The sequence below is a fragment of the Emydura macquarii genome, unplaced genomic scaffold (assembly GCF_026122565.2).
Source record: "Emydura macquarii macquarii isolate MOO-44397 ecotype Brisbane River unplaced genomic scaffold, CSIRO-AGI_Emac_v2 contig_554, whole genome shotgun sequence".
NCBI classification, from domain to species: domain Eukaryota; kingdom Metazoa; phylum Chordata; order Testudines; family Chelidae; genus Emydura; species Emydura macquarii.
In genome coordinates, this window is record NW_027130691.1 from 10212302 (window position 1) to 10225380 (window position 13079).

The 13079-nt window shown below is 42.6% G+C and overlaps 1 protein-coding gene across 1 annotated transcript in view; it reads right to left on the minus strand.

Moving 5' to 3' along the window:
- Window positions 1-12128, minus strand: part of TMEM132D (transmembrane protein 132D) — a 356906-nt gene extending 344778 nt beyond the window's left edge. The window contains exon 1 of the mRNA XM_067539747.1: window positions 11915-12128. Coding sequence (XP_067395848.1) covers window positions 11915-11993 — 79 coding nt within the window. The 5' untranslated portion in view covers window positions 11994-12128. The remainder of the gene's footprint in view (window positions 1-11914) is intronic.
- Window positions 12129-13079: the final 951 nt, after the last annotated feature.

Sequence of the window (13079 nt, forward strand, 5' to 3'; positions counted from 1 at the left end):
GTCTCAGAAGCCAGTGGAAAGGTCTCCCTATCCCACTGGTCTATTTCCATGAAATACTGCAGTAGCATGGAAGATTGTGCTTCGGGCACACAAGAACAGTGTTTTTTCTCCAGTAAAGAGGCAGTTGTTGACAGAGGCATAAATACCTGTAGTGACTTCTTGCATAAATACCTTCCATGAAACAGGTCCAGCATTGCATAGCCTGGCTGCATAGGAGGCAGTGTAGTCCACTGGACAGAATACAAGGACTGTTGGGTGACCCTGGGCAACTCAACTCATTTGGGCTTAAATGTTCGAAAGTGTCTACTAATTTTGAGTGCTTCAATTTCTTAGTGTCCAGCTCAAAAAGGCAGGAATATTTTTTTTAAAAGCAAGACCCCCTTAATGCCACTACTGAACCACTTGTCTCTCTTGACTGACATGTACAAGCTTTAAAAAAACAAACAAACAGTCATTTGAAGGAATAGAAAGGGAGCAAAGCAGTTCATAAAACTTTGCTGTCTGCATAAAGCCAATCTCTCATGTAAAAGATCTGTTCTATTATTAATAGAAACATTCAAAATTAAGTGGGTTTCTTTAATAGTTCAGTAACATGGATTATCACAGGGAGAAAAATAAAGGCTCCTTTATAAACATATCTATTTTTTAAGCAACTATGTTTTCTTTTCACTGTTAGGGTTACTATTTAGATGGTTCATGACAGTACACTGCTGGGGGGGCTGTTAGCTAAGCTCTTAGAATCTTTCAAATCACTTTGTTACTCTTTATTACATCTTTATATTGACCCTTTTTTCCCCTTAGGTACAGTGCCCACAGACCTCTGTGTCGTTAACGTGGTCCAGTGGTCAGTGCAGGGAGCCACAAGTCGGGATACTATGTTCTGATTTCTAGCACTGCTGTTGTTACTAATTATTTGTATTGCAATAGTGTCTAGAGGCCTCAACTGAGATCAGAGCACCACTGGACAAGATACAGTATAAACACAAAGGAAGAGATAGACTGTAAGCTGTTTGGAGCAAGGAGTAAGTAGACAAGGCAGAGAGACAGTGAGAAGGAAATGGACACTGCCAGGAACAGAACCTCGGTCTCCTGAGTCCCAGCCCCATGCCCTATCAATGAACTACACTGTCTCTTTAAGCTTGCTGTCTATTCTTGGGAAATAATAATATATTTCACCCTTAGATAGCACATTAACATGCATTTTACAAAGATGATTAAGTATCATTCTCCCTATTTTACAGATAAGGAAATTGAGGCACAGAAAGGTGAAGTGATTGGGAATAGAACCCAGACATCCAGACTCTTAACCCAGGACACTCTGTAGTGGACAACCCTTCCGCTTTCTTTTAGCCTCACTGTGTTTCAGTTCTCCGCTCTGTACTGTAGTGTCCCCATCTGTAAAACTGACGAAATAATTACCTGCCTCGCAGAAGTGTGGCAATTAATTCATTTTTGTAAATGTCTTTGTAATACTTTAATAAAAATAGATATATCTGCAAAATATTATTATTAAAGAGCCATTCTAAGCTATTCATATTTGCTTAGTTTAATATATATTAAGGAGAGACATTTCCCCATCTAAAATATCAGACAATACAGTTTGCCTTCTATAAAACTGAGAAGCAAATGTTCATGTATAGAGGTTTTAATCTGGAGCAGACTCTTTGGGATGTAGTACAGCCTGGCTCAGTGGAAACCCATTAGATTACTTTAGTGGGCAGATGGTGTCAAAGAGTCAGAAGTACGTAACAGAATCCTACTGCGACCGAGCGTTCAGTATGCAGGAAATCAACTCGTAACAGACAACTGCTCCAGGCGACACAGTGAAGCACAAAGGAGAGAGCAGGACACAGCTAAAGTCAGGAGCCCTTACAAGTGCTTGCCCCAAGATGTGGGCAAACTACCCAGAGTAACAGAACCGTAACTGGTTGAGGCCCTGGCAAACAAGATGTGATCTGCATTCGTGCCCCAGGGGAACATCTTCAAATGTGTGGGAAACCTCTTCACATATATTAACTCTCAGCATGCCTCTGGGAGCTGGAGAAGTATAATTCACCCTTCTCATTGACATAGAAACTGCCTTTCCAAGAAGCTAAGACCAAATTTTCAAAAGCATCCACTAATTTTGGGTGCCTGGGGTAAGAAAGCCAGGACCTGGATTTTCAACAGTGGAGCTAGGAGTAGACCCTAATCACACATACCCTGAGTCCTGTTTTTAGCCACAAAGCCATTCTTCTCTCTAATTCCTACCCATAGTCAGACTGTGAACAGCCATGGATCAGAACTGGAGGCAGAGCCTACAGGTAATGAAAGTCTAGTTAGTCACAACCCAGAGCCATGTGCATTTGTCTATAATGTGGGCCCACTGACACAGTGTTAGTGCCTTCTGAAACACTCCTTTTGTGTGTGTCCATGTGTCACTATTCTCCTCTATTTACGCTAGGATGTTTTATTCTAATGTCAATATATGAGCCTGATGCTCTACGCAGGCTTAACATGGCAGAATATTTGCTCCGAGGTAACCAATAAGGTGCTGCTAAAGGGTGGGGTCTAAAATCCCATAAAACTAAAATGATCCTGGACACACTGCAGTTAAAACTGTAGATGTCTTTTCCTCTTCTCCACATCTACCACTCTTTTTTTTTTTTTTTTTTTAAAAACAGAGTCATGAAGTATTGTTATAATTATAAGGTGGCTGTTGGGAATATGCACCACTGCTTTCTGCTGGATAGAATGAGAATTGCTCACCTTTGTGTCATAGGTCTTTTATTGCTAACCATGTAAGGAGATTCTTCTTCAGTTCAAGCGGTAAGGGCCTGAACTTCTGAAGCTGGAGGAGGCTCTAGTTCTGTTGTTGCTGTAAATGTCATTGTGATCTCAGGGGGATAAAAAGGGATGAGAAATTCCCATAGATTTGTTACAACAGAAAACACTAACAGCTGCGCATTTGCTCACAAGTGGCTTACAACACATAGCCCATGATGATATACTACAATTCTCCATTTTATTTTATTTTTAAATGTATTTTTTTCAAGCATATGTTGGGATAAAAAAACCTTCTGTGACAAAACATTTCTGTGGCCAAAATAGCAAATTAAAAGCTCAGACCTGCAACTCCAAGTCAAATGGAAGTTTTTCCTGAGTAGAGACTGCAGGATGATCCTGTGGTTTTTTACCACAACAACATAATGTTTATGGGTTCTCTCTATAGACTCTGTGTTTTAACTTGATAAGCTAGAGGGGACTCTCCACGAATGGTTAGTTATATGTAAGGGGTCTATTAGCCCCTTACTGAAATGTAGTGGGTCTTTTTCTGGTTGGTATCTCTTGAGGAAGCAAGACCCTGAAACAGGCACAGCCCCCAGGGCCAGTGGGGAGAGGCCAACTCAGGTCAGCCTGATGACAGGGTGGGCAGGTCAATGACGGAGCCCGGAGGGGGGGGGGTCTCATCCTCCTTGTGAGCAGCAGCTGCCTGCCTGTGCCTGCTTGGGGAGAGCGGGCCGAGCTAAGGACAGAGCAGCCAGCAGCTGGGAGATGAGAAAAGAAGCCCAGGGAGCTGAGCTGAGCAGGGCCACAGCAACAGAACCAGAGGAGCAGCCAGGGAGTCGAGCTGAGCAGAGCTGAGGCTGGGGCTGGGTGTGGAAGCCAGAGAAGAAGCTCAGAGAGCCAAGCTGAGCACAGCGGAGCTGGGGCTGGGTGTGGAAGCCAGAGAAGAAGCTCAGAGAGCCAAGCTGAGCACAGCAGAGCTGGGGCTGGGTGTGGAAGCCAGAGAAGAAGCTCAGAGAGCCGAGCTGAGCTGACCCACAGCAGCAGAACCAGAGGGGCCCGAGAAGCATCCCAGAGAGCAGAGCTGAGCAGAGCTGAGCCGCACTGAAGCAGAGCGCCCGGGGAGGGCGAGAGGGACCCTGGACAGGGCCCAGCTGCAGGGACATGCCACCAGCCAAGAGGCCTTGGAGGGAATCATGACGCAGCCACTGGGGAGGCAGAGACTGGAGGGAAGGGCCCTGTCCCCTAGAGCCAGGGGGCGTGTGGCCACTGCCAGAGCACGTGCCTGACTCTGCATCCCTGCAGCGCAGCCAGGCAATGGGCCTGCGATGTGTGAGAAACAGGCTGTGAACGTCCCTTACATCCCAGAGACGCTGGGTGTGGTGCCCCCGGGTCAGGGGGCAGCCTTAGGTGTTCTCCTTTAACATTTCTCCTCTTTTCTTTATTTTTTTAATTGATTGTTATTTAATAAATTGTATCTGCTTTGCACTGTGTGCAGTGATCAGTGGGTCAGGGAAGCACCCAGTGCAGAGTTTGTATCCCGGAGGGGGGCAGCCAAGCCCCTGCCCTAAGTGACCACAACAAGATTGGGGGTCGAGTCTCCCATGAATCCTGGGCCCAGCCTTGTCGCGGTTACGGGGACTCCGCCACACAGGAGGGGAGCCCTCGCAGTCAGGTAGGCCTCTGGATAAAGGGAGTGGGAGCAAGGACTCCTTTTGCTTGCTAACTGCACTGGGGTAGCGTATGAGCCAGGAAAGTTCCCCACAATAGCAGGACCATTCCCCCGCTTACATATATAAGGGCTGACCTGCAGAAGCACAGTTCTGATTTCATCTAGCAGAGGGCAATGTTGTGCACACGTGCACAAACACACACACACACACAGTTTATTACAACCCTATTCAAAAGTACTTTTTACTTTTTCCACATGATTTTACACCCATATTTGTCCCTGCTGTACACAACAAAAACTAACTAACCAATATGTACTATCTAATTAAAGTAAACCAAGCAAGACTCTTATTACAGTAAGAGCAGAGACGCAGAACTTAAAAGGATAAATACAGAGATCTCATTTACGGGCTGCTGGGCTCTACAAATACATCCAAATCACTGTCATTAGTCTGCAGCGAAGACCAATGGAATTACGCACCAACCCCAGCTGTGTATGGAGATCAGTGTCCCCCACCAACCCAGGACCTCTGATAATTGGGCTGGCTGAAAGCTGAATGACATTACTGCTATTGTTTTATGATTGTTGTTTATTCTTGGATGATTACTATTGAAACTACTCGCTGTGCAATTTATTTCTATTTAATTGTAACTTGGGATTTTTCTTGTGCATTTGCCTTTTATAAATTACTACTGTACCTACAGCAGTGGGTAGGTGCTTTATAAATCTAAATAAAAAGAAAAATAGGGATATTAACACCACAGAGAGTAGCGCTGCCATCAGTTAGCACTAGGCAAGACTGAACTCGCTGATTCAAAGGATTTGTTTGGCATACAATGGACATGAGGCCTCATCTGTGTGATTATCTGGATTTCTGCTTCATTTCTCAGCCAGTGGCCTGCACGCTGCCTGCCCAATTGTCTTCCTACCTTGACAGCATACAGATCAAAAGGCATACATTACAGCCGCTTGGACTAGATAGGACACTTTTCCTTGCACTCCTTTCTAGCATGCACTGGGGTTGTATAGAGAGTGCTGGTTTCCTTTCCCTGTCTCTGCTTGGCTCTCTAACCATCATTCCCACTGTGCTGAGCACCCATCTTACACAAAGCTGGTTTGGTATCTTGCTCTTCTTGCAGAGCCTGTACCACCCTGCAACTTTCCACTGTCAATTCACAGCTGAGAGTCCACATGGGCCAGTTTTAAATATAGTTTCCTTTGCATGCTTTTAAAGACTGTAATACAGCAAACTGAGAAGGCTCAATAATAACACTCCTTCACTGATCTACGTATGATATAATATATCATCATCATCAAACTTCCCCCCTCTAATACAGCACGGCAAACTGATGGAGATCACTCCTCACCTAGCCTCTGACTACTCTTCCGTGGCCTGTATACGAAATGACACTTGACTGGTGTCGGGTCAGTTCCCAGGTGTCTGCACCACTGGAAACACTATGAAAATTGGCACTGGCTGACACTTTTGTTGGAAGTCTCAGCCAGGAGGCCAAGGAATGAAGTTCTGAGTCAAAAGCTACTGAAGGAGTCTTGGCATTAACTTCAAAGGGCTTTGGATCAGGCCCATTGTATGTATGGAGATAGAGCTGCCCTCTTTACTCTTAGAACTGGTGGGAAGGATGAAGAGAGATGGACTACCAATCCATCAACCGCCTGGGGTTTGTCAGACTAGCATCTTTCATCAGAATTAAATTCACTCAGTAAAGGACGAAAATGAGAATATATAAAGAAATGAACCTTCTTATTCTGCTGCTTATCTACTTTTTCTTAGAGAAAAAAAAATAGGTTGGCTTCCTCAAATACGTAATTTTTAACCCTGCTCATGATAATTAGTGGCAGTTAAGTGTCACCAAACTACTTAAAATCCATTTAATTTTGAATTACTATTAATAATGCAGCAAGAGATATTATGCAGAATGATGAAAAATCAAGTAATTTAATGTAACACTTCATAAACGAAACCTGTGATGAATTTCAGCTGCCTCTTCAGTCTCTCTGCAATCAATCTGTCTGCAGTCGTGTTTATGTATCCTAGGACCAAGTGATAGACTGCCACCAGACCTGGCATCTACGACAATCTCAGGAGGTTGATTTAATGTGAATGCAGCATGAAAAAAAAATCAGATTATCTTTTGATTCTCTCTTTTATTAAATAAAAATGATCTTTATTGAATAAAGCTGCTTTTATTAATATCTAAAACATTGGTTGGTGTCAGAGCCTGCCGGTCCCATAGAACTAATAAAAGAAAAAGCCAAGGTAAAAATGAGAACATTACAGGGAAATATTAGAAACCAAATTGCATTAAGTGAGTATTGTGGCTGGCAAATAAAACACCAGAATTGCTGTAGAACTATTTAGTTTCATCTGAATTTATTATTTTTTGTTTTGTTCATGCTGAGAAGAAAAACAGCAGCACAGGGCTTCTCCTAGACGCACTTCACATCAGGCTGCAATGACCAAGGGGTTCACCTTACTACTCCTACCCTGGCATAACATCCCATAGGACTATACATCAGCTGCAGCTGGGATAGTGAGAGAATGCTTTTCGCCAAACTGTCTTGAACCTCAGTGGGGCATGTTGCGGTTACCTCCTTTTTTTTTTTTTTTTTTTTTTTGGGGGGGGGGGGGAGTGGGGGGGTTGATTTCTGACTACAGATAGCAGTGCTTAAGGAAAAAACATTCCTGATTGCATCTGTACTTTGTTTCTGCTGAGTCATTCCACAAGCTCTATCTCTCTCAACACACGCACACACACACACACACACAAGTGGAGGGGGGAGGACTCTTTTCAACATATGGTAATGTAGCCATAAATACCAATTTAAAGTTATGCAGCTAAGTCAACAGATCCATTTTGACAATTCACTCCCAAAAGTGTTATTACTACTGTGACATTAACAGTAAGAATATTTGTTTCCGTATCAAAACAAACAAGCTTCTGTTACCAAAACAAATCACGGATCGTCAAATGTTGACCTACTAACCGTGAAATTCAACCCTGTTCTCCTGTCGGGAGATACCAGAAAGAGTTAAAGAAAGTAAAATGTTATTTTTAAATCAAACTCAAGAGTATTTAATTACAACCACAACTAGCAAATACAGAATGATTATCCCTCACCAATTAAAAAATCCTGTAATAATTTCAGAATAATGATCCAAAAGAAGTTGTTGTGAAACACACCGGCACACACTTTATATTTCCATTTTCAATATTCTTATTCACAATACCATTCCCTATTCTCAGAGTGCCCATTGACATCGCTCGGAAATATGCACATGGAGCTCTTTCAGAAATGCTCAGAACTTGGTGGAAGACAGGAATATAAAAGAAACATAAGCAAAAAGAGCTGGATCCTGTATTCTTTGTGCATTCATTGCTCCCACTGAAACCAACAGATGCAGGAGTGAGTGCCAAGGCACATAAAACTTCTTGTACAACTAAGACCCACCTCTCATACAGACTCTAATTGTAGTAACCGGGTATTTCTTATGGGAAATAGGCTATATTCTGATATCAGTGTAACCCCATTGAAGTCAATGAAGTTGAGCAGCTGTAGTCAAGGAGACAGTTTGGCCCTACGTGTACGTGAATCCCGTTATGTGATGTAACTGAACGATTGTGAGGGTTCAAAGAAAAGTAAAACACAACATTAATAATATAAAACAAAACAGTAGAGCATTTGTTATATCTAACTAGCCATCTGCTTCTATCAGATATTTATATCTAAAACAGGCAGGTCCAATCAAACGGTATTGTTTTTGTTTCCTGGGAGATTCTTCTTTCTTTCCTATATTAGGAGATTGGCATCACTGCTAGTGGAATTCCCATATCTCAAATCTGTGGGGAACATCTTTAGGAAAGTAATCCTGTCTAACCCGTCCACCACTCAGGGCTGGATTTAGGGGCAGGTGACCACCTGGGGTGCTGGATTTAGGGGACACCGAGCTTGGGGTGTTGTTTTTGTTGTTAGCAACAACAGGGAAAATAGAATGTTTGAAGTAAAATGTTTCAGGTATTTCGTATGTGGATTCATTTTTCACTAACCCCCTAGAATGTTCTGGACCTTAGCAGAATCTTGTGGAACTACAGAGGGGTAGCCATGTTAGTCTGGATATAGGAAAAACAACGAAAGTTCTGTAGCACTTTAAAGACTAACAAATTTAATTTCAGCAGGCATAAGCTTTCGTGGACTTCAGCCCACTTCCTCAAATGCAGTTGGTAGAAATAATACAGCAAATATTGGCAACATATATAGGAGGCAACACATACATATCCAAAGGCATAGTCAGCAATGGGGTAGGTGGATGAAAGCCGGGTACTTGTGGAACTACATTTTCTTCAGACCTCCTAGAATATTGTCAGCCATGCTCTTCTGGGCATATAAGGGCCAGGGTGTTGCCAGTCAGTCAGTGAGAAATAAGAACTAACGGAAGTGAAGTAAGACCCCAGCTGCGATATTGTGAACCTTGTTTTTTGTATAATTGTGAAAGTGTACTTGTGTTTTAAGACTTAAAGAGTGTAAGTAAGGACTAATAAAGGGCATATTTAATGAGATACCAGAGATATATATAAAATCCCTATCTATGCAACAACATAAAATGGAGGGGGGGGTATTGTTTAAAGTGAAGGATCTCCAACATTTGACAGAGGATTTTATCAGCCAAATATGCAACATGCATAACACCCCTCAGCTCAGCACTTCTTAAGTGATCTTCAGCTCATTGCAACACTGGGCCCTCAAGAGGTATTTGGGGTTAGAGTAGATATCAAAGGCCCGATCCTAACCCTATTGAAACAAATGAGAGTTTTGTCCTTTAAAAAAAGAAGCTGTTCAGCATTAAAAACATGGACAAAATGTTGAGCCTGTTTATTTTTGGTTACAACACATTCAGAATTTTACTACTGAAAACCTCTGAAGACGTTTTCTGTAGTAGGGGCCGGATTCTGCTCCCGTTGATATCAATGGCAAAAATAACCGACTGGGAGCAGGATTTGGGACTGTAGTATTAACTGGCATTGTACAGCCACACACTGTAATATTTAAATACACATCTCACATCATCATTCACAAGTAGTTCTGCTGAGAATGCTGAACTCATTACAGAAAACATTACAACATTTCGCCTCTTGGGCTTGAACTAATTTCCCCCTTCACAGGATAAAAGCAAAGTAAAACCATAAATAGTGCTTTTCAAGTCTTGAAAACATGTGTAGTAAGGACTGGCTGTGTTGCCATGGTTCAAAGTAATCAGCAACAGACCTATACACAATAGGCAACTGATTGCTATTGCATGGTAAAAAAAATGTGTCTCTCTTACTAAAACTTTGCCATAATGTCATAAATGAAACAGCATTTCCATTAGAAACAACAAGGAATCAAACAAAGAATTATGCCCTGTAGCAATAATCAAGACTGATTTTTTTTTTCAGTTTTCTTCTGTTAGGGAGATCAACCTTTTGCAAGGTGTCTTAAGTCTCTAGAAACCTCTGGTCTTTCTGATTTTTCTAAGCTACAATAATAAGATCTGAGTCTGTTACCAGATATGAAAATAGCTATGTACTTGGAATAGTCTATTAAATCACAACACAGTACAGAGACCCATCAGCCATGCAACAGTATGTTAACTCTAAAATGCAAAATAAGTGATACCAGTGATTCTAGAAGAACTATTAATAGGATCATGTGTATGTAATTCAAAAGGTACTAGACTTAATGAGATTTCACAGTTTGCATGAGAAACCTCAGTTTGTAGTTTCTGCATTAGTATATTCTTACCAAAAAAAAATCAGCTTACCAAGTCCAATTTTCTGCCCAGATTTATCTTTCAAAAGGAGATAGGGGTTAATATTTAAAAATAAAATATCAGTTGTATATTATAATTTCTAATCCAACCAGCAAACCATTAATTTCGAGCAAATAAATTCTGTAGGTCTCAAATACCACTTTTATTTCAAGGTTGCAGTAAATTTCAAACAAATGCTAAGCCTCTGTTAGTTCAGTGTTAAAGATTCCAAATTGAGACACACCAAAAACAGGAAATGAAAAAGTTAATACTCTCACTGCAGTGTTTATGGATGCAAAATACAGATATGACTTATAGTAAAATACATATTTAGCAGCCTAACTAGTGATCAAAAGCTACAGATCTGTAATGTGAATGAAGTAATCTTACAGCAAAAATCATAATCTTTCTATTTCCTGATTTTAGTGTGTTTTCATTTGCAGCTTTAACGTTGCACTCATAAAGGGTTTTGAATTTAATTTACTTTGGGTTGTTTTGGGAGCTCTTAAATTTGTTCCAAAGACAGAAGAGGAAAAAGGAAAACCCCTACCTGTGGAACCATAGGAATACAGAACTGTGGTCTGTGCACAATTTTGTTTTCCAGTCAATAGGTTTTAAACTCATCCAATCCTTAGATACACATAAAATATTAAGTCTGGAACTATACAACTGCACTACAATAGTGCTGCAATTTTGAAGTACCATTGGCAATTATGTAACAAAAACCTTTTTAAAAAATACTTCACTGCACATAGATAAAACTCATTTTAAAATATTTTTACAGAGAAATTAAAGATATAAATCAAACTCATATGGCCACTGTTCCTCACTGAGGACTAGCAGTCTGTAAACTAAAGCTGTAACATTCAAGCCAGTTTCGAGCTATTCAAACAAAACAAATCCTTAATATCTTCCTAGCAAAAAATGTATTTTTCCCCTACTTTGATAACTCAAGAATGAATTAAAAGATTTTCTGCACGCATTGAAAAAATAAATTGATCTATGGGCTGAAACCAAGCATCAGAAGTTTAAGAGCAAAAAGAGAATTTTTGATTGCAAGTAAAGGTATGTAGGTGAGACGGTATGTATCTTGGCCTTGTAAACCTTTCTGAAACTTTATTCCAGGGCAACACCGAGAGATGTCACTTGCTGAGGCGTTTGAATGTTTTGACATCATTACTTCAAACTCAATTCAACATACTGAAATTCTAAAACCCACTGATATGAGAACTCAGAACAACAAACATCTCCTGGAAATTTTAACCAACACATTTCTGTTGGAGGGATGGTATGTTAGTCTTTTATTAAAGCACATGATACTAACTATCAGCCTAGATACTGGGCTTTCATCTGAATTATTATATGAGACATAAAGCTAGGAAAAACCCAGCTAACTAAAAACGTTTGTAGTCCACATCAGGTCCACATCCACCAAAGTCATATACATGAACACAGATATAGTGGGCATGTCACAAATGTAGATCTGAAAGGATGGGGATTGTTTTAGGTTGGCTTTGACATGATTTCTCTTCAGAGCGTCTTTTTGTGTTTGCCTAACACAAGATCCCTCGAAACCATTTCAGCTATAAATCGTAGAGAAGAAGACAATATCCAAGACACCCTGGGAGGCTGCTGTATTCAAAGAAAGGAAGAAAGAAATTGCTCCTTACCTTTGGAAAAAACTGCTGCCAGACTGAAGAGGAGTGGTGACAGGAGCTGCCACATATTGCTAACCCCAGAAGTGCACATCCTTGGGTCTGCAGGGAACTTAGAGCTCTATTTCACACACTTTGTAATCAAAGCATAAACCAATCAGCTGGAGAGGCTGCATTCTCAGAAACGGTCATCTGGAGAGCGCAGAGATGAAATGGGTCTGTAGTTTCCTTTTTTAAACGCTCCTTCGCCTCAGTTCCCCCTTTCCTCCAGAACAGCTGAGGCTATTACAACAAATACACAAACATCCCCCCCCGCCCTGCACTAAATACACACAAAACTCTGCCCAGTCAATTAGATCTTCAGTCCTGAGCCCCGCTCGTCTGAGAAGTAAAACCACCCCCCAGATCGAAACCAAAACCCCAGCACCGGAATCCCTGGGCAAACGCTCTCCCCCGCCAGCGCGGGGTGCTCGTGGGGTGAAGGCACACACTCCCCCTCCCGCTAATGTCATTAGCAGGAGGGGAAAAACAGCCTCCCGCCCCGGGCGTTAGTTCACAGAGCAGCTCCCCACAGCCCGGCCGGTTCGCTCACGGCGCTGTACGAAAGTTTCCCTTCGGGTGCTGGTCAGCCGGCGGCCGGCCAGGCAGAGAGGGGCAAGCGGTGCGGTACCGCTCGCTCCCTGCTCTCACACACTTGTCCAACCTGGAGGAGGCTCTACATGGTTAATGCTCTCGGGGATGCTGGGAGCAGCGGCGGCTGCGGGGGAACTGGAGACTTGGAGCTTGCAGCAGAAGTTGAGCAGCGCTCAGCATGCGCCCGGCCCCCGGCTCCCAGCTTCGCCGCCTCCTCTGGTCCCGACCCGCCAAGCCCATTGTATTTCTTCCAGCCAGTAGGTTTCGCGCAGTAACACAAGAGGAGGAACCATCACTAAGCATTTAAAGGCAGAGAGCCCAGCCTGCAACCAGACAGGCAGACCCACCAATCCACGTGCGCGGGGCGGAGCTGGCCGAGCCCACCCTCGTGGTACCCAGACAATTACAGAGCCGGGGGGGCGGAGCGAAGCCAGAGTAGACACCCCCCTCCGGCAGTCACTGAGCCGGGACACTCCTGGGGCATCGCAGGGGGGCTGGCCCCACGGGGAGCGGAGCGGAGCTGTGTATCACCTCATCCCCTGCAGGA